Here is a 27,798-nt window from a genome sequence, read left to right on the forward strand (position 1 = left end):
AATTGCAGATATACTGTAGACCGTCAAATTGTATCTATCACCGTTGGCAGAACCTTCATCTGCAGCTTGGGAATTTTCTGTTTGGCAACAAAAATGGTTTCAAGAACAACCAAGTACAAAACCAGAGAACGCTTTGGTGGCGTTAGAGATAATATGAAATTCAAAACTTTTCCCCGGTATTAGAAGGGTGCTCCAAATTCTAGTCACCCTCCCATTTCAATGGCAACGTCTGAAAGTGCATTCCTGAAATCTACCTAAGGAACAGTACAAGCCGGCCGCTGTGACCGAGCGTTTCTAGACGCTTCACTCTGGAACCGCGCGACCGCTACGGTCGCAGGTTCGAATCCTGCCTCGGGCATGGATGTGTGTGATGTCCTTAGATTAGTTAGGTTTAAGTAGTTTTAAGTTTTAGGGGACTGATGACCTCAGATGTTAAGTCCCATAGTGCTCAGAGCCATTTGAACCATTTTTGAACAGTACAAATCATAACAGACTCAGTGCTCTTGCTCTCCACTCTGCGCTGTACTGAATCTCCGAAGTAGTGAATCTCTTTTACGAACTACCACGACAGATAAATACTTGCTGAAGATAAGCGCCAACAGCTACTCTTCGTTTGTTTGCTTTATACCGATAAATTTTTGGGCTGAAATGAAGTAGTGGATTTGGACAGACAACCACCACCAGAAAAAAATAATCCCGAATGCGTCCGTGTCGTATGACGCCAGACGACACACGAAATTCATAACAATTACGGTATTTGGTTCCTAGGGAGCTAATATGAAGCCTGATAGTTTGGTAAACTCCCAAATCTGCTCTTGTCACATTGTGGGTATTTGTTAATCACTTGAGTGCCTTGGACCTGAGCGGGAGATTACGCCGCAACACAAGAAAATTGTCTTCTTAAAATAATTTTAACCTATTTGATTGTCATTTCTCATCCGTCGATTGTAATTATTAGAAAAGAAAATTTACTTCGTGTCAATATTATTTCACTCGATCTGGGACTCCGAGCAAAACACCAGAAAATCGGCTTTGAACGTGAAACGTAGGTCATGTGAAATAAAATAAATGTTGTGCACCGTAGTCGAACAAGTGTGTAGATTTGTTGTTGTTGTTGTGCTCTTCAAACTGAAGGCATGTTTGATGCAGCTCTAAACGCTGGTCTCTATTATGCAGGTATCTTTGTCCCTGCGGACCTATTGCAACCTGCATCTAGTTGAAAAGCCTTGGTATCCTTCCACAATTCCTCCACACACACACACACACACACACACACACACACACACACACACAAACACACACCTCTCCCTTACCACCCACCTATCCCCTCTTGTATTCAAGTTGTGCCATGAAGTTATTTTCTCTCGAATTTGATTTAGTACATTTTCAGTAGTTACTCGATAGGTGTTCCTGAAGCAAGACAAGCGTCACACAAGGAATCAACACGGATACAGAATGTGTACGAAGATGTAGAGATGCTTTTGAGGGAGTTAGTTGCTATATTCTAGAAATGAACGTAGGTTTGCCCCTGCTTAACCTAAGATAAGTAGTGTTTCTACTACTCTCCGGAACCCATCCTGGTCTTCCCCTAGGGGGCCCTACCGGTTTATGTGTTCTCCCGTAAATACTTCATATTAGTATTTTGCATTCGTGACTTAATAGGCAGATAGTTCGGTAATATTCACATGTTTCACCATCTACCTTGTTTGCAACTCGATTAATACATTCTTTTTGAAGTGTGAGGGTATTTCACGTACCTCACACACAGTGATTGCACAAAAATATGGAAACCGCGGAAAACGCGTGCATGAAGGCAAATGCAGACGCTAATCAAGTCTGCAGGTTGCGCTTTTATACTCGATAACGAACGGCGCCCCAGCAATGTCCTCGGTTGTTTGAAGTGTCAGTCCTGTCAGAACAGTGTTCTGTGTAGTTGCTAGTGCTTTATGTCGGAGCTGAGTGAATTCCAACACTGGGCAAACAGCCGTTGCTCGTGTAACGTAACCAAGGCAGCCGATGTGTTTGGAGTTTCAAGAGGCGCCGTGTCGAATATCGAACGTTGAACATTTTCATCGGGCTAGCAGCGGTTAAACAGTCAGCTGTATGGAAGCGTTGACGACGAAACTTGCCGCCCATGCGTATGCGCCACCACAAAAGTTCGCTTGGAGGTAATGCGGCGCAAGCCACTTGCGGCCCAGCAAAACGGTGACAGAGCTCCGGTCCCTTAAAAGTCGCTCTTTTACATTACGAAAAAAAACTGTACGCGATCGATTGGCAAAGTACAAAATGTGCAACGAAAGGGAGAAAATAATTGCTCGACTTTTTGCGACATGGCTAGCCCGGAAAATATGATTATTTTGGCATGTATGGAGAGCCAGGAATCTGCTCCAATACCTCTCTGTAAACGATTCGGGACTTGTTTTCCATGTATATGTAGAGGTGTCCGGTTCTTGATTCACGCGAGCAGCCAATTTAGACGTGTCCGCGTTAGAAACATGGGGTGGCCAGATGAATACCTGCTACTTTTAACGTATATACTGTACTATTATTTGTACTGATCGATAAGGCCCGTTTCTATGGCAACTGCAAGCGTTTAAACTTGCCGTTTGTTGGGATGATGGGAATTCATGGCATTAATACTGCCTCCCTCTTGGCCCCGCCGGTGAGGGTGGAGGACTGCACGGTGCAGCTTCTCAGGTGCCGCCACTGCACAGAGGTGGTGCATCCAGGTTACGCATCAGTAAGACAGGCACACCCACGTTCAGCTCCAACTTGTGGGCGGCATCCCGCTGTGCAATTATCTCGGCAATTATTTATCAACCCCTTCAACCCGTTACGTGAAAGCGGTAGTGTAACACCTAGACAACGTAAGAAAAGGAAACGAGTGACGACAGAAGAGCGGGAAATTAACGTTCTTGCTGCTGTTGCACTTGATCCGCGAGTTAGCTCCCTCGTAATCGCACGAGGAACCGGCATGAGTCAGGCAAGTGTCCTACGCGTCAGCATAAGTTTCCACTCCTATCGCATCTCTCTCCACTAAGAGCTGCATGGAAATGATTATGAGGAGCGTGTTAACTTATGCACCTGGGCATTAAGACAGGGTATTCTAGATGTATCTTTTTAGCGATGAAGTCACATTCCATCGTGGCCAGGTAAACCGGTTAAACATTACCAATGGCCTGTTGACGGTCCCATTGGCTTCGTCAGGTGGAACTTCGGCGTCTGTGGAAAATGTGGTGTGGCATACTGAACCATCAGCTCATCGGCCCATTTTTCATAGACGGAACACTGAACGCGCACAAGTGTCGCAGCCCCCTAACGGACTATCTTCCACGGATACTAGAAGATGTTCCTATGTAGACTAGGTGGAACCTGTGATAGGAGCATGATGGCTGCCCAGACCATAGGGCACGAACTGTTTCCAAATAGTTGGATTCGATGCAGAGGGCCTGTATCTTGGCCGGCCCGTTCTCCGGATTTGACGCCTGTAGATTTTTTCTGTGGGGAAAGCTGAAAGACGCTGTCTACAAGGACGTACCAACTACATCCGATCATATGCAACGCTGTATTACTGCAGCCTGCTCGGGAATCTCCGCTCCACGCCCGGGTTCCCGGGTTCGATTCCCGGCGGGGTCAGGGATTTTCTCTGCCTCGTGATGGCTGGGTGTTGTGTGCTGTCCTTAGGTTAGTTAGGTTTAAGTAGTTCTAAGTTCTAGGGGACTGATGACCATAGATGTTAAGTCCCATAGTGCTCAGAGCCATTTGAATCTCCGCTGAAATGGTAACAAGTGTGCAACAGTCGTTCCACACCAGACAGGAAGCGTGTGTTGGCGCTGCCGGTGGTCATTTTGAACTCAGCCTGTCGTGGTGAGTTGTCCCGTCACTGGTCAGAATGCTCATAACTAGTGCGTGAACCTGTGTTGTTCTTTAGTGTGTGCCACCACAGATATTGTACAAGTGGCGGTGCAGGAACTTTTCAAAATACAATATCTCGTAAACGACTCGCTTAAGAATGCTGCAGCACCATGGACTTTCTAATTTACCATCATTTTAGTTTATTAATGTCAATAGGCATCGGCCCATTTAGAAAAGCGTGTGTCTGCACAAAAAGTTTATCCTTCATAACAACTGCTACTATCCCTATCACCTGCAGTCCCATGAATGCCACTTTGTTGTGACGTGGATACTATGCAGCTCTGTACTGTATTCCAGGACGATTTGTTGTCGTTGCACGCACACCGTTGATTTCCTTACACACGTTTCAATGGACCTTTTTTCTTCCATTTCCAGTCAGGAATCCATCCTTGAAGTTTGTCGGTTTTGTTAATGATTACCGTGTATTTTAAGGAAGTGCTGAAGCTTATGGAGGACAAAGCTTTCCCGACGGTGGGAAAGTGGCTATCTGATTTCGGCATGCCCATCTCACAACGAGCAGGAGAGATGTCAACTTACTTGCTCAGGGAACTCAGTTGCGGCACGGGAGCCCTGAAAGCCCTAATTCCGCAAACTGAGTCCCTGCTATTACCAGAGCCAGGGCACATGTTCTATAACATTTTGAGCCGCGTGGAAAAAGGAGAAGGGGGGTCTTCATTTCTTGGACGCACGTGGGGCACTGGCAAGACATTCCTATTGACTTTGTTGCTGGTCGAGTTGCGCAAGGACAGGAACGTCGCGCTAGCTGTTGCGTCCTCTAGAAGAGCCGCGACATTGGGCAGCGGAGGAGGAACTGCCCACTCGGTGTTAAAGCTTTTAAGTGAGGAAACGCCGACTTGCAATATAAGCCCGTGGTCGCGACATTCCATTGCGGTAGTGCAAACTGATCGTGTGCCACGAATGCTCGAGGTCACACAAGCGTGTGATCAGGTGCAGCTTGCAGAACATCTCCTGTAACCGAATGTTGATGCGTGGAGTCGTCGTCTTGCTCGCAGACGACTTCCGACAGACGCTGCCGGTCATCGAGCGAGGCACTACGGCAAGCGATAATCAACACGTGTCTTGAATCTTCGCCACTGTCGGCACACGTAGAAGGTTTCCAGCTGATAACTAACATGAGAGTCCAACTCTACAACGACCAAGAGTCTGCAATCCTTGCTCAATGCTTCCTCGAGATCGGCGAGAGCCACATGCCAATAACGCGGAAGGGCTAATAAAATTTGAAAGCCGCTGCCGCAATGCTGCAAGCTTGGATGATAATCTAATTAACGATATTGGTACCAGTTTACAGGAGTGGTTATATGAAAGAGTTATCTTGGCGCCTGAGAATGGATCGGTGGGAAGCACGAATAAAAAATTGGAAATTTGTTTAACGTCTTACGGGACCACATTGGTGAGATCATTGGTCCCTATACTTACACACTACTTAATCTAGCTTAAACTAACTTACGCTATGGACAACACACACACCCATGCCCGAGGGAGACTCGAAGCTCCGACGCGGGGAGCCACGCGAACCGTGACAAGACGCCCTAAACCACGCGGCTACCCCGCGGCCATGAATAAAAAAATTATTGGTCAAGTACCTGGTGAGGTGACCACGTACACGTCAGTCGATACAGTGATGATGACGAAACTTCATGCCATGTAGAGTTTCTAAACTCTAATGAGTTGACGTTTATTGCTGCATAGACAGTACAAGATCGGACTACATTCTTCCTACACGCTCCGTACACCGTGTTCATGTCTGCTTTTTCTGCGTTGGTAAATCACACCGCCCACTCACGACCTAGTGCATGGACTGACACGCACTGACTGACTAGCAGTCGCAGAGCACTCAAGGAACACACAAGCACACTGCAAGCAAACGTAACTTCGTACCTAGCAACTATGCAGGTTGAAACAAGTGTAGGTGCGGATCTCGTAAATGACTCGCACTGGAATCCTGAAAGAAACATCACCGACATTCTAATTTACTCTGCTTCTAGTCTGGTAATATCAATAGACATTGCTCACTTTTAAAAAAAGTGCCTGTTTGCACAAAAAATACGCTTTCTAAGTACCATTAAAATCTGTGTATTGGCTAAACAATATGAGAGCCTGAGTACCAGTCCATTCTGTGAAAGCCGCACATGAACAGCACGTTCCATTTCCGCAATATCTGCGGCGCAAGTTTTAGGTGATTCACACGGTACATTCATAACGCGATACAGAAAAACGTGCAAATGTAAGTACAAAGGCTTATTTCATCGTTTTTATCTGCATCCCGCAAGGCAACGGCCTTGCCACAGTGGATACACCTGTTCCCGTCAGATCACCGAAGTTAAGCGCTGTCGGGAGTGGTCTGCACTTGGATGGGTGACCATCCAGTCCGCCACGCGCTGTTGCCATTTTTCGGGGTGCACTCAGCCTCGTGATGTCAACTGAGGAGGTACTCGACCGAATAGTAGCGGCTCCGGTCACAGAAAACCATCATAACGGCCGGCAGAGCGGTGTGCTGACCACACGCCCCTCCTATCCGCATCCTCCTCTGTGGATGACACGGCGGTCGGATGGTCCCAATGGGCCACTTGTGGCCTGAAGACGGAGTGCCTTTATATCCCGCAAGCCACCTTACGGAGTGTGACCGAGGGTACCTTGAGTACCACTTTCACTTTTCCTGTTCCAGTCGTGAATGGTTTGCTGGTGAGCCTGTGTGTGGGCTCCAGTATCTCTAATTTTGTCTTCGTGCTGGTCCCACGAGATGTACGTAGGAGGAATCAGTGTATGCGTTGACTCCTGTGGAAATGTACGCTCCCGGAATTTTAACAGTAGATCACGCCTTGCTGGAGAACACCTGCCTTGCAGCGAATGGCACAGGAGTTGGTTGTATCTCAGACGCTTTCGCGCATACTAAATGAACCTGTGACGAAACGTGCCGCTCTTCTTTGGATCTTCTGTATTTTCTCTATCCATGCTATGTGGTGCGGATCTCATGCTTACGAGCAATATCGACTGGTGCGAGACAGTGGACGGGACCAATATTTTCGAAAAATCTGCACGCGAGATGTGATTTTTCAGAGGGTCTTATCTCGTGTTCTGTTGATTTCAGAGATAAGGGGGCCAAGTGCTGTGGATAGCCTGTGGCACAGTGATCATTTGTGTACGTATAGGAAGAACAGGTACTCTGTAGCTATGCTACAGCATAGCGCTAAAATTTAAGCATTGTACACTTCCTCCGACCCAGGCAAATTGGGTAAATTGGTTGGTTCTCTTGCATTACGTGTGGTCTAGGGTGGACCTTAGACGGCTTATACAATAAAACTACCATTTGTTCATGGACAGTTTCTGAGAAAACCCCGGAAACCCACGATTTTTGGGTACGAGAAGCACCAATTGTGGGAACAGCCATGCCTATGCATGGTAGATTGTCGAAGTTTTTACCATTTATCCTTCATATTCTCGGGGAATGTCGAAACTTTCTTCGATATTATCCGCTACCGAGATTCAGAAGTTCAAAGTTACCGTACTTATGAACGTAGAATATGCACGTAAGTTCCTGTCCCAGGCGTAAATGTCGTTTTAACTGGCGTAGTGAAAATTTCGCAAGGATTATAGGGACATCGCAGAGGTTGTAGGGACATTGCAAGGGTTCTGAGGTCACCAGACTTTATATTAATCATCAAATTTCCGTCAGTATTACTTCACGGCACGCTGCCTCTGTATGTTGGACACTTCAGGCCTGTACAAATATGCCCAAAGTGGTAAAAACTGGACTAAGAGGGTCTTAACGTTCCTGAAAAAGAACTTAAAATGACTGCCAAGTATTACGTAAAACTGGAAAAACTCTAAATTCAGTAGAATATTTCTAATAACACTTTTACTGTTTTAATATGCGAGTCATAAGCGACGTGTTTTCCATAACTTGCAAACAGATGATCAAAGTATTCAGAAGAAAATGTAGAGCCAACGATCTTATGTTAACGTTATATTAAGAATACTTATTTGTTGTTGTTATGTATCAAAGTATATAAATTTATCGAAGAATATAAATTAAGTGTAAAAAATTTAAACCACTGTAACATTCACACAAATTATAGAAATGTGTGTATGATTATTCCACATATCCTCGTAAGCCACTTGACCGACTTCAACCAAACTTGGTACACGTATCACACACTGTGGGCAAAGAATCTTTGGCTGCTAAGAACCACTTATCTTTCAAAGAGGTAGCGGTAGGGTTGAAAAAGAAGACTTTACTCATCCAGTATTAGAGAAAGGTAGTTAGTGGCTTGCAACAAACTTTACACACAATTTCAGATCATTACGAAACTTTTTCTCGCTGACGACTCCCGCAATATGACGAAAGCTTGAAAGTTTATCGCTTACTACATTTTCGGTGTTCGTGGAGGAAAACTGCCACATTCGGCATGATGTCTTAATTTATTAATTCTTTAGTACTAACTGCATTCGTGACACATTGTACTGACAGTATTCACGTGTATCACTGAATGTACCTGCAAAATTTTGTCATTGTGCGACGTATAGTTCAAGAGATATGACGTCTCAATACTGAGATGCTTCAAAAACTGCCACATCATGCATGACGATTAAATTTGGTACTTCTTTGTTACTAAATGTATCCGAAACACATTTCGCACACAGTAACCAAATACACCGCTGCTAGTGCCTACAAATTTCATTGTACAGCACATAGTTTGGCAGATATGACGATACAAACATTGACGAAACTACAGGGCTAAATTCGCTAGAGATATAGGGAAATATGTGTAAAAATATGTATGAAATATATTAAATATATGTGAAATTTATCTGACATGTGTGTATACTGGTAAAGGTGCGGGTTAAAAATCCTCCTAAACACTTTAATCGATTTCAAACTTGGTACACATATTACTTAGTTTACTTAGTATATGGAAGAAACACGATGGGGTAAGAAGCAGCAACCTCCTATTAGGATGGGCGTGATAACGTGGAAAGAGAAGGGGAGAGGAAGAGATGGGCAGACAGAGAGGGGGAAGCAGGACATGGACAAGGAGTTAGTCAGGAGGAGAGGGCAGAGAGAGGGAGAAGGAGATGGCGTGATACAACAATGCCGGGTACTCAGCTAGCTCGTATTACACAGCATAAGCAGTGCACCCTGCTGCAGAAGGGAAAAGTAATAACCAGCGGAAAAATGCGCCTGTCAGAACAGAAAAAAGGCTAATGTACTCTTCTTTTAATGACTCTGACAGAAAAGTGGGGAACCAGCTGCCTCAATCCCCATTCCACCCTCTTCACTAAAAGTCTTGGCGAGCGAACACATTAGCGCTATTTGTCCTGAAGGAGAGCAGCGGAAAGACAGTGACAATGTGTGTGTGTGTGTGTGTGTGTGAGAGAGAGAGAGAGAGAGAGAGAGAGAGAGAGAGAGAGGAGGCACTGATGGTGGGAGAAAGAGAGTGGCAGTGAAAGAGAAAGGCAGATGGATGAAGACCATAGCAGTGGGAGCCAGAAAAAGATGGGCTATTGATAGTCTGTGATAAACAGTGGCAGCATGAGAGTTGACTGGAGATAGTAGCAGTGGGAGCAAAAGAGATAGGGCGCAGCAGAAATAAAAAGAGACACGAGTGGAGACCGTGCACTTATATATAGGGGAGCGACCATTTTGGACCGAAATTTTGAACGCGTGGGTATAGCAGAAAAAGTAAGTTCGATCTCCAAGAGTTTTTGAGCTGCTGAGGTGTAGTGAAGACAGTGGCAGCGGGAAATAAAGACAAAAGGAGACAGTGTAAGTGAGAGAGGAGACAACTGCACCGGGATATACTGGAAACCAATGGGAGAAAACGCAGACAATGTGAGAGAGACATGTATGGACAGTTGCAGTGAGATGGGTATGTTGTGTATGAAGGCTTAACTAAAAGGAGAGTCTAGATAAAAGAATTTACAATATTCTTTGTTATTGTTGTTGTGGTCTTCAGTCCTGAGACTGGTTTGATGCAGCTCTCCATGCTACTCTGTCCTGTGCAAGCTTCTTCATCTCCCAGTACGTACTGCAACCTAGAGCCTTCTGAATCTGCTTAGTGTATTCATCTCTTGGTCTCCCTCTACGATTTTTACCCTCCACTCTGCCCTCCAATAATGAATTGGTGATCCCTTGATGCCTCAGAACATGTCTTACCAGCCGATCCCTTCTTCTGGTCAAGTTGTGCTACAAACTCCTCTTCTCCCCAATTCTATTCAATACCTCCTCATTAGTTATGTGATCTACCCATCTAATCTTCAGCATTCTTCTGTAGCACCACATTTCGAAAGCTTCTGTTCTCTTCTTATCCAAACTATTTATCGTCCATGTTTCACTTCCATACATGGCTACACTCCATACAAATACTTTCAGAAACGACTTCCTGACACTTAAATCTATACTTGATGTTAACAAATTTCTCTTCTTCAGAAACGCTTTCCTTGCCATTGCCAGTCTACATTTTATATCCTCTCTACTTCGACCATCATCATTTATTTTGCTCCCCAAATAGCAAAACTCCTTTACTACTTTAAGTGTCTCATTTCCTAATCTAATTCCCGCAGCATCACCCGACTTAATTCAACCATATTCCATGATCCTCGTTTTGCTTTTTTTGATGTTCATCTTATATCCTCCTTTCAAGACACTGTCCATTCCGTTCAACTGCTCTTCCAAGTCCTTTACTGTCTCTGACAGAATTACAATGTCATCGGCGAACCTCAAAGTTTTTATTTCTTCTCCATCGATTTTAATACCTACTCCGAATTTTTCTTTTGCATCTTTTACTGCTTGCTCAATATACAGATTGAACAACATCGGGGAGGCTACAACCCTGTCTCACTCCCTTCCCGACCACTGCTTCCCTTTCATGTCCCTCGACTCTTATAACTGCCATCTGGTTTCTGTACAAATTGTAAATAGCCTTTCGCTCCCTGTATTTTACCCCTGCCACCTTCAGAATTTGAAAGAGAGTATTCCAGTCAACATTGTCAAAAGCTTTCTCCAACTCTACAAATGCTAGAAACGTAGGTTTGCCTTTTCTTAATCTAGCTTCTAAAATAAGTCGTAGGGTCAGTATTGCCTCACGTGTTCCCATATTTCTACGGAATCCAAACTGATCTTCCCCGAGGTCGGCTTCTACCAGATTTGCCATTCGTCTGTAAAGAATTCGCCTTAGTATTTTGCAGCCGTGACTTATTAAACTGATAGTTCGGTAATTTTCACATCTGTAAACGCCTGCTTTCTTTGGAATTGGAATTATTATATTCTTCTTGAAGTCTGAGGGTATTTCGCCTGTATCATACATTTTGCTCACCAGATGGTAGAGTTTTGTCAGGACTGGCTCTCCTAAGGCTGTCAGTAGTTCTAATGGAATGTTGTCTACTCCCGGGGCCTTGTTTCGACTCATGTCTTTCAGTGCTTTGTCAAACTCTTCACGCAGTATCATATCTCCCATTTCATCTTCATCTACATCCTCTTCCATTTCTATAACATTGCCCTCAAGTACATCGCCCTTGTATAGACCCTCTATATTCTCCTTCCACATTTCTGCTTTCTCTTCATTGCTTAGAACAGGGTTTCCATCTGAGCTCTTGATATTCATGCAAGTGCTCCTCTTTTCTCCAAAGGTGTCTTTAATTTTCCTGTAGGCAGTATCTATCTTACCCCTCGTGAGAAAAGCCTCTACATCGTTACATTTGTCCTTTAGCCATGCCTGCTTAGCCATTTTGAACTTCCTGTCGATCTCATTTTTGAGACGTTTGTATTCCTTTTTGCCTGCTTCATTTACTGCATTTTTATATTTTCTCCTTTCGTCAATTAAATTCAATATTTCTTCTGTCACCCAAGGATTTCTACTAGCCCTCGTCTTTTTACCTACTTGATCCCCTGCTGCCTTCACTACTTTATCCCTCAAAGCTACCCATTCTTCTTCTACTGTATTTCTTTCCCCCATTCTTGTCAATTGTTCCCTTATGCTCTCCCTGAAACTCTGGACAACCTCTGGTTCTTTCAGTTTATCCAGGTCCCATCTCCTTAAATTCCCACCTTTTTTGCAGTTTCTTCAGTTTTGATCTGCAGTTCATAACCAATAGATTGTGGTCAGAGTCCACATCTGCCCCTGGAAATGTCTTACCATTTAAAACCTGGTTTCTAAATCTCTGTCTTACCATTATGTAATCTATCTGATACCTTTTAGTATTTCCAGGGTTCTTCCATGTATACAACCTTCTTTCATGATTCTTGAACCAAGTGTTAGCTATGATTAAGTTGTGCTCTGTGCAAAATTCTATCAGGCGGCTTCCTCTTTCATTTCTTAGCTCCAATCCATATTCACCTACTACGTTTCCTTCTCTTCCTTTTCCTACTGTCGAATTCCAGTCACCCATGACTATTAAATTTTCGTCTCCCTTCACTATCTGAATAATTTCTTTTATGTCATCATACATTTCTTCAATTTCTTCATCATCTGCAGAGCTAGTAGGCATATAGACTTGTACCACTGTCGTAGGCGTGGGCTTCGTGTCTATCGATCTGTGTCTTATCACAGCTTACTTGTTAAAAATGTTCTTTTAAAAACTTCCGGCTACAGACATGATCATGGCTGGCACATCACTATATGTGGCTTCTTGCCGTAATCATCTGTTTTGCAGCACTGGCGAGCCGTCATTCCTTTACTTTTCCGTAGATACAATATGTGATCAAAAGTATCCGGACACCCCCAAAAGGCGGCCGGGGTGGCCGAGCGGTTCTAGGCGCTACAGTCTGGAACCGCGCGACCGCTACGGTCGCAGTTTCGAATCCGGCCTCGGGCATGGATGTGTGTGATGTCCTTAGGTTTAAGTTCTAGGGGACTGATGACCTCAGAAGTTAAGTCCCATAGTTCTCAGAGCCATTTGAACCATTTTTGAACACCCCCAAAAACACACATTTTTCATATTAGGTGCATTGTGCTGCCACCTACTGCCAGGCACTCGATGTCAGAGACCTGTCATTAGACATCGTGAGAGAGCAGAATGGGGCGCTCCGCGTAACTCACAGACTTCGAACGTGCTCAGGTGATCGGGTGTCACTTGCGTCATACGTGTGTACGCGAGATTTCCACACTCCTAAACATCCCTGGGACCACTGTTTTCGGTGTAATAGTGAAGTGGAAACGTGAAGGGACACGTACAGCACGAAATCGTACAGGCCGACCTCGTCTATTGACTGACAGCGACCGCCGACAATTGAAGGGGGTCGTAATGTGTAATAGGCAGACATCTATCCAGACCACCACACAGGACTTGCAAAGTGCATCAGGATCCACTGCAAATACTATAACAGTTAGGCAAGAGGTGAGAAACCTTGGATTTCATGGTCGGGCGGCTGCTCATAATCCACACATCACGCGGGTAATTGCCAAACGACGTCTCCGTTGGTGTGAGGAGAGTAAACATTGGACGATTGAACGGTGGAAAAACATTGTATGGAGTGACGAATCACGATACACAATGTGGCGATCCCATGGCAGGGTGTGGGTATGGTGAATGCCCGGTGAACGTTATCTGCCAGCGTGTGTAGCAAAATTCGGAAGCGGTGGTTTTCTGGTGTGATCGTGTTTTTCATGGAGGGGGCTTGCACACCTAGTTGTTTTGCGTGGCACTATCACAGCACAGGCCTACACTGATGTTTTAAGCACTGTCTTGCTTCCCACTGTTGCAGAGCAATTCGGGGATGGCGATTGTATCTTTCAACACGATAGAGCACCTGTTCATAATGCACGGCCTGTGGCGGAGTGGTTACACTACAATAACATCCCTGTAATGGACTGGCCTGCACAGTGTCCTAACCTGAATCCTATAGGACACCTTTGGGATGTTTCGGAATGCCGACTTCGTGCCGGGCCTCACCGACCGACATCGATACCTCTCCTCAGTGCAGCACTCCGTGAAGAATGGGTTGCCTTCCCCAATAAACATTCGAGCACCTGATAACGTATGCCTACGAGAGTGGATGTTGTCATCAAGGCTAAGGGTGGGCCAACACCATACTGAATTCCAGCGTTACCGATGGAGGGCGTCACGAACTTGTTAAGTCATTTTCAGCAAGGTGTCTGGATACTTTTGGTCACGTAGCGTAGTTCTTCCACAGTTTTTCGAATTTCTCACACTATGTCCCGATTTTTTTTACGTATACAAACGCTACTTGCAGTGTTCAGGTATACGGCCTACAACCAGTAAGTTTGCTTTTTTCTGGATTACTTACAATATTTTTTAAGTGGCAATGCTAATGTCAAGTGCCATCCCAAGGTTGGGAGACCATACTGTCCCAATGGCCTATTGTTAAATTACCTTGTGTTAGTATTTCAAGTTATCTTCTTATGGTTTAGGTACCTGTCATTTTTATTAATTTGCTCCTATTCCACATTGTACGTTTTTGTAGATTTTTCACCTGATGATGCGACTCCAGTATCACGAAACCGACCGTGTAGAATCTTAGATTATCAACAGTGAACGCAACTTCCAAAAATTATTTTCTCTGCTGTTAATATGTGCTGTTAAAATTACTATTGAGATTAGTATGAAGTCGATTTGATGTTGCTTTACTTTCTTTTGCAATACTGAGTTTAATTCGTCGTATGACATCCGACAAAGCTATTCCTCAAACTGAATTTTACTGAACTGGAGATCTGGCAAATAATTCTTTTAAATATATGAACTGTGAATACCGTTTTATTACTTCAGTCATACATCAGGATATGAGTCATGTAAAAACTTAGCATTTACTCCTCCTGAGAATGAAGTGAATAGAAAGCTCGCACTTCAGAGAACAGACGTTACGAATCTCGGGCTGGGAAGCAGACTGCACCGAGTGCAAGGCACGATACTGTTGTTCGACGATGGTTCGCAACCATCGTATTGTCGTTTGAATTGATAGAAAATTTTCTGGGTGCAGGCTCTAACTTGCCACGCCACTTTCTGACAATTCTTCCGTACCGTAAGCTAGGTCTCCTTTTAACAAGGATGAGAAAATCTGAAACTTCCTGGCAGATTAAAACTGTGTGCCGGACCGAGACTCGAACTCGGGACCTTTGCCTTTCGCGGGCAAGTGCTCTACCATCTGAGCTACCCAAGCACGACTCACGCCCCGTCCTCAAAGCTTTACTTCTGCCAGTACCTCGCCTCCTACCTTCCAAACTTCTCATTCTGGAAACATCCCCCAGGCTGTGGCTAAGCCATGTGTCCGCAATATCCCTTTCTGCAAGGTTCGCAGGAGAGCTTCTGCAAAGTTTGGAAGGTAGGAGGCGAGATACTGGAAGAAGTAAAGCTGTGAGGACGGGGCGTGAGTCGTGCTTGGGTAGCTCGGTTGGGCCGGCACGGTAGCTCAGCGTGTTCGGTCAGACAGCTGGTTGGCCTCCGTAATAAAAAAAACTGAGCGGAAGGATCAACAAAACGAACTTAAAAAAAAATAACGGATTGTAGAGCACTTGCGCGCGAAAGGCAAAGGTCCCGATTTAGAGTCTCGGTCCGTCACGCAGTTTTAATCTGCCTGGAAGTTTCATATCAGCGCACACTCCACTGCAGCGTGAAAATCTCATTCATGAGGATATCTCTTTATGATTCGATGTAAGTTTTAAGTCAACTTGAATTGTTTTTATTTCTGTAGAAATAGAATTACACTCCTGGAAATTGAAATAAGAACACCGTGAATTCATTGTCCCAGGAAGGGGAAACTTTATTGACACATTCCTGGGGTCAGATACATCACATGATCACACTGACAGAACCACAGGCACATAGACACAGGCAACAGAGCATGCACAATGTCGGCACTAGTACAGTGTATATCCACCTTTCGCAGCAATGCAGGCTGCTATTCTCCCATGGAGACGATCGTAGAGATGCTGGATGTAGTCCTGTGGAACGGCTTGCCATGCCATTTCCACCTGGCGCCTCAGTTGGACCGGCGTTCGTGCTGGACGTGCAGACCGCGTGAGACGACGCTTCATCCAGTCCCAAACATGCTCAATGGGGGACAGATCCGGAGATCTTGCTGGCCAGGGTAGTTGACTTACACCTTCTAGAGCACGTTGGGTGGCACGGGATACATGCGGACGTGCATTGTCCTGTTGGAACAGCAAGTTCCCTTGCCGGTCTAGGAATGGTAGAACGATGGGTTCGATGACGGTTTGGATGTACCGTGCACTATTCAGTGTCCCCTCGACGATCACCAGTGGTGTACGGCCAGTGTAGGAGATCGCTCCCCACACCATGATGCCGGGTGTTGGCCCTGTGTGCCTCGGTCGTATGCAGTCCTGATTGTGGCGCTCACCTGCACAGCGCCAAACACGCATACGACCGTAATTGGCACCAAGGCAGAAGCGACTCTCATCGCTGAAGACGACACGTCTCCATTCGTCCCTCCATTCACGCCTGTCGCGACACCACTGGAGGCGGGCTCCACGATGTTGGGGCGTGAGCAGAAGACGGCCTAACAGTGTACGGGACCGTAGCCCAGCTTCATGGAAACGGTTGCGAATGGTCCTCGCCGATACCCCAGGAGCAACAGTGTCCCTAATTTGCTGGGAAGTGGCGGTGCGGTCCCCTACGGCACTGCGTGGGATCCTACGGTCTTGGCGTGCATCAGTGCGTCGCTGCGGTCTGGTCACAGGTCGACGGGCACGTGCACCTTCCGCCGACCACTGGCGACAACATCGATGTACTGTGGAGACCTCACGCCCCACGTGTTGAGCAATTCGGCGGTACGTCCACCCGGCCTCCCGCATGCCCACTATACGCCCTCGCTCAAAGTCCGTCAGCTGCACATACGGTTCACGTCCACGCTGTCGCGGCATGCTACCAGTGTTAAAGACTGCGATGGAGCTCCGTATGCGACGGCAAACTGGCTGACACTGACGGCGGCGGTGCACAAATGCTGCGCAGCTAGCGCCATTCGACGGCCAACACCGCGGTTCCTGGTGTGTCCGCTGTGCCGTGCGTGTGATCATTGCTTGTACAGCCCTCTCGCAGTGTCCGGAGCAAGTATGGTGGGTCTGACACACCGGTGTCAATGTGTTCTTTTTTCCATTTCCAGGAGTGTATTATTCCCTCACATGAATTTCCCCTTACTAATCAATTACAAGTGTGGGTAACATTTCATTTGCATACAACTATTTTCGATCAGTTATCAGAACAAGAGTTTCAAACATGTCTTACGCTAGAAACCCGGCTTCTTTCCTCTACTGTCTCAAAAGCCACAGAGTAAGGAATGGACCCAAGGCAGAAAACAGAGACCGAGCACAATGCCCTCACAGACACCTCTCCATGAACATTGTGAGCGTGTGGCTGCTATTCTGTCATTCTGCGCAACGGATTAATCTGAGATGCAGCCTTTACCCTGTGGCTCCTGCAAGATGCAATTTCCACCCACACACTACTAAAGAAGTCAGACAGACGCTCCTAACGTTCTAAAGAGAAAAGCCTGAAAAACTTTCAGCAATAAGTGCCTTCTGGAGTCGTCCGCTGTAAGAAAATGACACAAAAATTCACTAAATTTCTTACGTAACTAGTGGGACACTTGGGTACTGGAGTAGTGCTAGTTAGTGTAAGAAAAACATGAAACTAAAGAAAATTATTAATTATTTTGCAAAAATTCTGAGAAATCACAATGGCACTTTTAGTTATGAACAACTAATTTCCGGGTTCTTTTCGGAATGTGAAGTTACCTCTTAAGGATAGGATTCGCTAATGAAATTTCTATACAAAGTTTAAGATCGTTATTGACTTGGCAGAATGGCTGAGAGCCGCGCCTACTCAACTTGAATAATTATCCGTTAGAATGTTGCTAGGTACAGTCGAGGCTGTCGCGTGTGAAATGCAATGAAGTGTACACTTGTGGAGGTTCAAAAATGGTTCAAATGGCTCTGAGCACTATGGGACTTAGCAGCTGAGGTCATCAGTCCCCTAGAACTTAGAACTACTTAAACCTAACTAACCTAAGGACATCACACACATCCATGCCCGAGGCAGGATTCGAACCTGCGACCGTAGCACCTGCGGCTCCAGACTGAAGCGCCTAGAACCGCTCGGCCACCGTGGTCGGCTGTTGTGGAGGAAATATGGGGCTCGTGAGAGCTGTAGCGCACAATGCCGTAAGCTGTGATGACTGCTGTCTGCGCCGCTCGCTGCTGACAAATAAGATAACTTCGGCAATCAAACTCTCCCTACACGTTGATGAAGTCGAGGACTCCTATTCTCCCCTAGTCTAACTATTGGCGTGGTACACCGGTCAGATAACCAGTCCACCATGATGCCTCTCAAAAATTTGCTCGCAGGCGTTCAACTATAACTCTGTCCGTTCAGACCGCACAATAAGTGTGTCGGCCAACACAGTGAACAGTGCTTAATCGCGAGGATTCGATATAGAGAGTCGCACTCCGATTCTCTCTCGACAGAGGTGCTCTCCCAGTGAAGTTCCTCGCTCTTTGAGCACACGTACGAGCGCGCACGCTCTCGTTACATGTTCTCGCTCCAAGAGCGACAACGGAACGGCCCCCCTCCACGCCAGACGTGAAGGGGTATATCTTTCGGTCTCTTCCATTACTCCTTCAGCTCGAGGCGTCAGGAATATCGTCTGGCAATCAGCATTGCTCTTCTAAAACGGGAGAATGACGTTTCGTTTCAGGCGACCAATCCGGAAATCTGTAGCATCGGCGTTTGGCGTTTGCTGTCTCCCTGTGAAAGTCTCTGAAACTGCGTGCTATGTTTGTAAAGAATGCGTAGGGTGGGCGCTCCCACACAATGTAGCGGAATTTGCTTTTAAGCCGAACACGGGGTCGTTCTCCCTTTCACTCGGGCAAATGCTGTCTGCTCTACGGGCGTTCGCCGGCCGACGTAGATAGGCTGAGTCGTCCTTTGAAGGGACCGGGCCCCCAGCGTGTGGTTTGCTTCTCCCGAACTAAAAGCCCCTGCGACCGTTGTGTCTTGAATCTGTGTGTGTGTACGCCAGCCTCGAGTATTTCAATCTCGGTGCGCACTTACGATTTACTAGTTATTTGCATATCGTTTACATGAATTCATACAACATTGGCTTTATCTTATCGAGTTTGGGTTCGAATGAAGCGTCTTGTGCGGAATATGATTGTGAGGGCGGAATATGTAAGCAATGAAGGTCAGGAGACCACGACGCCTTACAACATCATCTCTGGCGCATCGTTTACCTGATAATTCATTAACAATGTAGTACAAGATTCCTCTAGTGAGTCTCTGTCTGCCATCTGTATTAACTTCCATTAACTCTATGCAGTCGTTTCGCTGTAAATATCCCGGTACATATACCCCTAAATACACCGAGGCGCCTAAGAAACTGGTATAGGAATGCGTATTCAAATACAGAGATATGTAAACAGGCAAAATACGGCACTGCGGTCGGCTAAGCCTATATAAGACAAGTGTCTGATGCACTTGTTAGATCGGTTAGTGCAGCTACAATGGCAGGTTATCAAGAGTTGAGTGAGTTTGAACGTGGTGTTATAGTCGGCGCACAAGCGATGGGACAGAGCATCTCGATAAAGTGGGGATTTTCCCGTACGACCTTTTCACAAGTGTATGGCGAATATCAGGAATCCGGCAAAACATCAAATCTGCGACATGGCTGTGGCTGGAAAAAGATCCTGCAAGAACGGAACCAACGACGACTGAACAGAATCGTTCAACGCTACAGAAGTGCAAGCCTTTCCACAAATCGCTGCAGATATCAATGGTCACCAACAACAAGTGTCAGCATGCAAACCATTCAACGAAGCATGATCGATAGTGGCTTTCGGAGCCGAAGGTGCACTCGTGTGCCCTTGATGACTGCACGATACAAAGCTTTACGCCTCGCTTGTGCCCGTCAACACCGACATTTGACTATTGATGACTGGAAAAATGTTGCCTGGTCGTATGAGCCTCGTTTCAAATTGTATCGAGCGAATGGACGTGTACGGGTATGGATACAACTTCATGAATCCATCGACCCTACATGTCAGCAGGGGACTCTTCAAGTTGGTTGAGGCTCTTTAATGGTGAGGGGCGTGTGCAGTTGGAGTGATATGGGGCCCCTGACACGTCTAGTTACGTCTCTGACAGGTGACACATACGTAAGCAACCTGTCTGACCACCCGCATTCATTGATGTCTATTTTGCGTTCCGACGGACTTGGGCAATTCCAGCAGTACAATGCGACACCCCACACGTTCGGAATCGCTACATAGCGGCTCCAGGAACACACTCCTGAGTTTAAACACTTGCGCTGGCCACCAAACTCCCCAGACATGAACATTATTTCTCCATATCTGGGATGCCTTGCAACGTGCTGTTCAGAAGTGGATCTCCACCCCCGTACTCTTATGGATTTATGGAGAGCCCTGCAGGATTCATGGTGTCAATTGTGGAATTCCCTCCAGCACTACTTCAGATAGTAGTCTAGTCCATGCCACGTCGCATTGCAGCACTTCTACGGGCTCGCGGGGACTTACACGAAGTTAGGCAGGCGTAGCAGTTTCCTTGGCTCTTCAGTGTATTTTGTGGATGCAGCTGTTTTCAATGGCTATTTTCCAATCATGTAATCATACATTCGATGACGTTGGGGGTGAATTGCCACTTCCTGCACCAATCGTTGATCCTCCTCTGCAGCTCTTCCTGCATTTCACTAGAATTTCCTAGCATCGCGACTTCGCTGTATACATCAGCATCATCCATAAAAGCCACGTGGAGCTTCCGACGTTATCCGCTAGGACATTTAGAGATATTGTGAAAATTAATGGGCCTACAACACTCCCCTGAAGTATCGACGAAGTAACTTTCACATCTGAAAATTTCTCCCCGTTGCAAATGCCATGCTGTGTTCTGTTTGCCACAAACTCTTCAGTCCAGTCAAACAGCTGATGTGACATTCCGTACATTCGTGTTAAAGAACTAACATTAAAATGTTTGAATCGGTACATCCCGTCTCCTCTATCATCGCTCCTCCGACCGCTGCACACACACACACACACACACACACACACACACACACACACACACACTCAAAAGTTAATGAAAGATTCTTACCGACCGCTGTTTCCAACTTCCGGAGACAGTACTGGTGCTTAAGCTTGAGAAACCGCTCATCAGCTGTCGGCAGTACTTGGTAATTCGCAACAGATAACACCCGCGCAGAAACTACTGTACGTTAAGTCAGTTTTTCCTGCTTGTCGGCTTCCCTGCTTGCGCACCAGAAGGAAAGGAATATGCGGACTGTGTAAGAGATTGTGCGGTACACAATTCCCTGCCACAAAAGGATAGCTGTTCTCTAGTCCTACATTCATTCCGAAACTTACTTCTGGATTAATCGTCAGCTCAGAAATAGTTCAAATGGCTCTGAGCACTATGGGACTTAATTGCTGAGGTCATCAGTCCCCTAGAACTTAGAACTACTTAAACCTAACTAACCTAAGGACATCACACACATCCATGCCCGAGGCAAGATTCGAACCTGCGACCGTAGCGGTCACGCGGTTCCAGACTGTAGCGCCTAGAACCGCTCCGCCACTCAGGGCCGGCAATCGTCAGCTCAGCTGAACACCCGAAAGCACGCCATTAATCAATCACGCCGAGAAATCATGACAGCGACCGCATGATTTCGTGGCGGCTGAGTGTGCATTATAGCGTCGAAGTAGCACTTGATGGATTCCCGTCGGCCGATAGCAACGCGGATGCATTCTCGTTGTCTTCGATACACAAGCAGCTGTAATAGTTTCAGCGCGGAAGGGCTGTAGCGAATATAGAGAATGAAAAGCCGCGCACAGAATCGCGGCTTGAGGAGCTCCTGGTACTCGGTTCCTATTCGAGATAGCGACATGGGGTAAAAAAACGTTTTGATTTAAACAAGACCAGCGGCAATTTTTATAGCCATTCGAACGCCTTACTGTTGCTACGTTACAGCACATTAAGCAAGATTTGAAACACGAAGCAGAGCTGACGCCCAGTCATATTGTGTGAATCGATTAATTCCTTTTGCAAAAGATTTTAATTAGGCTGAAATTAACGCTCAGCTAATGGCACCATCTGCATGTACTCCGTTCGGATTTTATGTGCAAAATCATGTAAAAAAAACATGTGTTTCTGGGAAGTTTTGGGAGCGCCCCAGTTCTGCAAAATGGTTCAAATGGCTCTGAGCACTATGGGACTTAACTTCTGAAACCTAACTAAGCTAAGGACATCACACACATCCATTCCCGAGGTAGGATTCGAACCTGCGACCGTAGCGGTCGCCCGGTTCCAGGCTGTAGCGTCTAGAACCGCACGGCCACACCGGCCGGCATGGGTGAAGATCATACATGTAATAGCTGAAATAGTTTTTCTAAGGGTATAAAATTTCTCAGGGTGAATTAGTTCCTGGGGAAACGCCAAAACAATTCTTTTATTTCTCTTTTTTTTGGGGGGGGGGAGGGGGAAGGGAGTTTGATTTTTTTCCCTGAGGGGACTCTTTGTCCCGCAAACCCAATCCCTGCCACATATATGGTGACGAGTGTAAGAACAAATACACAAATTTATGTGCTTCTTGAGAGTAGGATGCATCTAAAATAGGAAGTACCGAGAGGGGAGGTGCACCAATAAGACGAAGTCTCGCAGAGCGGGGATGCATGCATCCTAAACCTTATGACCCTATGACTTATCTTAGAAGCTAGATTAAGAAAAGGCAGACTTACGTTTCTAGCATTTGTAGACTTAGAGAAAACTTTTGACCATGTTGACTGCAATACTCTCTTTCAAATTCTAAAGGCGGCAGGGGTAAAATACAGGGAGCGAAAGGCTATTTACAATTTGTACAGAAACCAGATGGCAGTTATAAGAGTCGAGGGATACGAAAGAGAAGCAGTGGTTGGGAAGGGCGTGAGACAGGGCTGTAGCCTCTCCCCGATGTTATTCGATCTGTATATTCAGCAAGCAGTAAAGGAAACAAAAGAAAAATTCAGAGTAGGTATTGAAATCCATGGAGAAGAAGTAAAAACTTTGAAGTTCGCCGATGACATTGTAATTCTGTCAGAGACAGCAAAGGACTTGGAGGAGCACTTGAACGGAATGGACAGTGTCTTGAAAGGAGGATATAAGATGAACATCAACAAAAGCAAAACGAGGATAATGGAATGTAGTCGAATTAAGTCGGGTGATGCTGAGGGAATTAGATTAGGAAATGAGACGCTTAAAGTAGTAAAGGAGTTTTGCTATTTGGGGAGCAAAATAACTGATGGTGGTCGAAGTAGAGAGAATATAAAATGCGGACTGGCAATGGCAAGGAAAGCGTTTCTGAAGAAGAGAAATTTGTTAACATCCAGTATTGATTTAAGTGTCAGGAAGTCATTTCTGAAAGTATTTGTATGGAGTGTAGCCATGTATGGAAGTGAAACATGGACGATAAATAGTTTGGACAAGAAGAGAATAGAAGCTTTCGAAATGTGGTGCTACAGAAGAATGCTGAAGATGAGATGGGTAGATCACATAACTAATGAGAAGGTATTGAACAGAATTGGGGAGAAGAGGAGTTTGTGGCACAACTTGTTTAGAAGAAGGGATCGGTTGGTATGACATGTTCTGAGGCATCAAGGGATCACCATTTTAGTATTGGAGGGCAGCGTGGAGGGTAAAAATCGTAGAGGGAGACCAAGAGATGAATACACTATGCAGATTCAGAAGGATGTAGGTTGCAGTAGGTACTGGGAGATGAAGCAGCTTGCACAGGATAGAGTAGCATGCAGAGCTGCATCAAACCAGTCTCAGAACTGAAGACCACAACAACAACATCATGTATCAGATTACTTTACTTGACACGATGCAATGTATTACCTGATACGGGTACTAACACTAACAAGTAAAAAAGGGCCAAGTGGTAAGATGTTTTGAATTAAATGCCTTTGAAGCTGCCATATAAGTCGAAAAACTAGTTCCCTTCTTTTACAATTCCTAACTCTGCCCAGGACTTGCCTTTTTTGTGCTGTGAAAGGCGCATTTTTAATTCCGATAATATGTATAGTGTAATTAAAACGAAGTGCTACTCTAGATGACCTTCCGTGTTGCAGGTGGTGGAGACGTCCGCTGTGTAGTCGACCATGCGGCGGACGACGGCAATGGCGTCGCTTCCAGTTCAGGTAAGCTGCCACAACACCGTGCCTTACGTAAGGGAGTTACGCACGCGACTTGGCAGTCGTAAAGAGCAGGTTGGGGCTTAGAAATCTCACAGGTAGCGACACTGCTATTATCATTCACTCGTATGAAATTACGGTAGAGGGCAACAACCAAACACACTTTGCCCTTGCGTGACTGTGTGTGTGGGGAGAAAGGAGGTGGGGGGGGGGAGGTTATTTTACTCCTGAAACGTGTAAAAAGGTTTAGATCAAATATCGGCAACAGGAGGACCGTATACGGACCGCGGAAGGTCGAACCTCGGACCGCCAAATACAGTCCGACGTCCAACTAAGTGTCCCGGCGCCTCGTTTGCACTAGGCTAGTAATTTAGTCGAGTACTGAGTAATTTAGTAACTAAACGTGTCTGAGAAACAAAAATTTAGTCGAGTGGATTAGCAAGTCATTTAGTCGAGACGATCCATTTCGTTCTACTTTTCTCGGCGAGTTGCGCCTCCCACCACGCTCCCCTGCTCACTCGTTCATTTGTTAAACAAGTCCGAACCTGTCGTTTTAGTCAGAGAGAGCACAGTGGGCGGCCGGTCTTCACTTCGTTTCGTCAATCGCACGCAGGCCGCGGAGCAATTATTCATTTGCTTTACAATTTGTCGTGTTTAAAACCTTTTCGTACATACATACCTACATTAATAATGGATCCTAAAAAGGCGAAAAGTGGACACTGAAAATAGTAGATTTTTGACTGAATGGACTGAACAGTATTGTTTTACGCTGCCTGATAGGCTTCAAGCGGTTCCAGTTTGCTTAATATGTAATAAAACTGTCGCTGTTATTAAAAGTGGCAATTTAAAGCGACACTACGAAACAAGTAGGTGAAAACTCGAATGCCATAGCGAAGGAGGCATTCAACAGAAAGATGAGACTCTTATGTGAAAAATTAGATAAAGGACTAAGAAAAAGGCTTGGCAATTGTTTTGTATGGAGTGTGGCACTATATGGGACAGAAACATGGACACTGAGACGAGAGGATGAAAAAAGGTTAGAAGCATTTGAGATGTGGAGGAGAATGGAGAGAATAAGCTGTATGGAAAGAGTCAGTAATGAAAGAGTATTGGAAAGGTTTGGTGAGAGATGTCTGCTGAAGGTTGTAAGAGAAATAACTGGTTGGGACATTCATTGAGAAGGGAGTGCCTGCTAGCAGATGCTTTGGAAGGACTGGTTTGTGGGAGAAGACTGAGAGGAAGAAGGAGATACAAGATGACAGACGACATAAAGGGAAGAGGAAATTATGCAGACCTGAAGAGGATGGCAGAAGAGCAGACAGCCTGGACAACTACCATGTGAAAACCTGCCTTTTGGCAGAACACTGATGATGATGATGATGATGATGATGGTGAAACAACTCATCAGCAATTGCACAAAAACTTTCCTCTTGGCAATGAGGCTCGTAAAGAAAAACTTCAGGTAATATAATTCTATTATATAATGTATAAATGTGATATGTACAACTGCTTTGTAAACTTATCACGATAAAATTTAAATTTAAATTACGGGAATATCTCACTTCTTACGAAAAAAGCACGAAATTGCTGGTTCGCTGCACGAGTGAGCAAGAAAAACCGGCAGAAGCAGCGTTACGTGTGTGCTGGACACTTAGTTAAACCAAAAACCATTTTCAGATTCTGAAATAATGAAAGAATGTATGTTGGAAGTAGCCTCGGCACTTTTTGAAGAAAAAAAGAATGCTGTCGCTGCAATTCAAAGTATTCCAGTGTCGGCAAGAAGTAATATAAGAACGGAAATTTTAGCTACTGATATTAAAAGCACTCTGCTTAAACTTTTGGAAAAGGCACCATGCTACGCCATTGCACTTGACGAATCATGTGACATTGTTGATAATGAACAAATATCTATTCTCGTGACATTTTTCGACATTGAAAATAAGATATTCAGGGAAGAATTGTTCCCAATATTGCCTTTGAAATGTAACACTCGAGGAGAAGATTTATTCAAAGCTATTGACGAATTTATTAATAATTCCCACATTCGTTATGATAAAAATAGAGTCGCTTTCAACTGATGGCGCCCCAGCGATGATTGGCAAAGAAAGCGGTGTAGTAAAGAAAATCAGGGATCAGAATCCAGGTCTAATGTCATACCAGTGTATAATTCATCAGACTGTCCTTTGTATAAAACTCAGTGCTACACTGAAAGAAGTAGCGGACAGCTTGGTGCAGTTGATTAATTTGATGAGATATCATTCTTCTCTTTAGCTCTGAAAGTTCAAGAAGTTTCTTTCAGAATGTGATGCAGCGTATTCTGACTTGTTGCAATACAACAATGTTCGTTGGTTAAGTAAAGGTCAAGTTGTTGAACGTTCCTGGCTAATAAAGGAAGAAGTAACCTCCTCCTTGCAAATCTTGGATACGCAGGGAGCAAAGAAGCATAACAAACGAGCGCAATATGCTAGCTGTGGCTTTTCTGAAGGATATTCTGAAATATTTAAATGCGCTCAACATAGAGTTACAAGGGAATGGGAAATTAATATGTGGTCTGATACAAAGCGTGTCTGCGTTTCCTCGTAAGCTGGATATTTTTGAGAAAGATATTCCAAGGCACGAAGTTATTCATTTCCCAACAATTTTTGAGTATAAAAAAGAGAATTCTGAAAACGACATTGCAGTGTTTGTAAGATTTCTGTCCGATCTAAGGGACGAATTTGCTACAAGATTTCAAGACTTCTCAGAAATTGGAAAGCTGTCTCAGTTCCTAAAATTTCCTTATGACGTTGATGAATCGGCAGAATGGACTGATGTGTCTGCTAAGTTGTTCAGCGTTTCAAAGTCTTCACTTCAAGTGGAGATAATCGACTTGCAAAAAGATATTTCTTTGCAAATGTATAAAAATGTATCCACTGAAGAATTTTGAGGTAAACATGTTTCAGAAAAATATGAAAATTGTAAGAAAGTAGCTATCAATGTGGTCACTATGTTTAGTTCGACATATATATGCGAATCGTCGTTCTCGAAACTGAATTTTTCGAAGAACACATAACGGTCAAGGATGACGGACACCCACCTCGAAGACATACTTGTGATTTGCTGTACCCCTCGTACACCGAACTTTAAAAAACTGGCTCAAGACCGTCGATGTAATTTCTCGCATTGAATATATTACAATATTAACTGAGATTAACGGCCGGCTTTATCAGGTACCATACCAGATTTCCGACTTTTTTTTTCCAACGGTATCACCTCAGAGTAGCACGTGTTGTGTCGGTATCTGGGCCGACACCGTGAAGTTGATATGGCTGAAAAGGCAAGCTAGACTAACGCAGACGGGCGTGAAGTACTGGAACAGGATACGTAATTAATGTTAGGAAGAAAAGTACGGAGCAGGTTTAATACTTAACTTTACTCATTCCTTGTGGTACATCGATCTTGACGATACACAGAAGACTTTAAGTACAATCACTGTATGGCTAATGGCGCCTTGCTAGTTCGTAGCCATTAACTTAGCTGATGGCTATTCTGTCTCTCGGCTAATGAGAGAGAAAGGCTTCGTACATCTGGTCGGTAGCTAGGTTCTCGTACAACTGGGCGGTAGCTAGGTTCTCGTACAACTGGGGCGAGTGCTCTGTCGTATCACGAGACCTGCCTTGGTGGTGGCGCTAGGTCTGCGATTACACAGTGGCGACACGCGGGTCCGACATGTACTAAATGG

The 27,798-nt window shown here is 45.1% G+C and overlaps 1 protein-coding gene across 1 annotated transcript in view; it reads left to right on the top strand.

Moving 5' to 3' along the window:
* The window catches only part of LOC124719032 (carbonic anhydrase 2-like), a 179,579-nt gene that overhangs the window by 37,766 nt on the left and 114,015 nt on the right, over positions 1-27,798 (top strand). Inside the window, exon 3 of the mRNA XM_047244701.1 lies at positions 24,015-24,083. Within this exon, the coding sequence (XP_047100657.1) occupies positions 24,015-24,083 (69 nt within the window). The remainder of the gene's footprint in view (positions 1-24,014; positions 24,084-27,798) is intronic.

Source organism: Schistocerca piceifrons, chromosome 10 (assembly GCF_021461385.2).
Source record: "Schistocerca piceifrons isolate TAMUIC-IGC-003096 chromosome 10, iqSchPice1.1, whole genome shotgun sequence".
Taxonomy (NCBI): Eukaryota; Metazoa; Arthropoda; class Insecta; order Orthoptera; family Acrididae; genus Schistocerca; species Schistocerca piceifrons.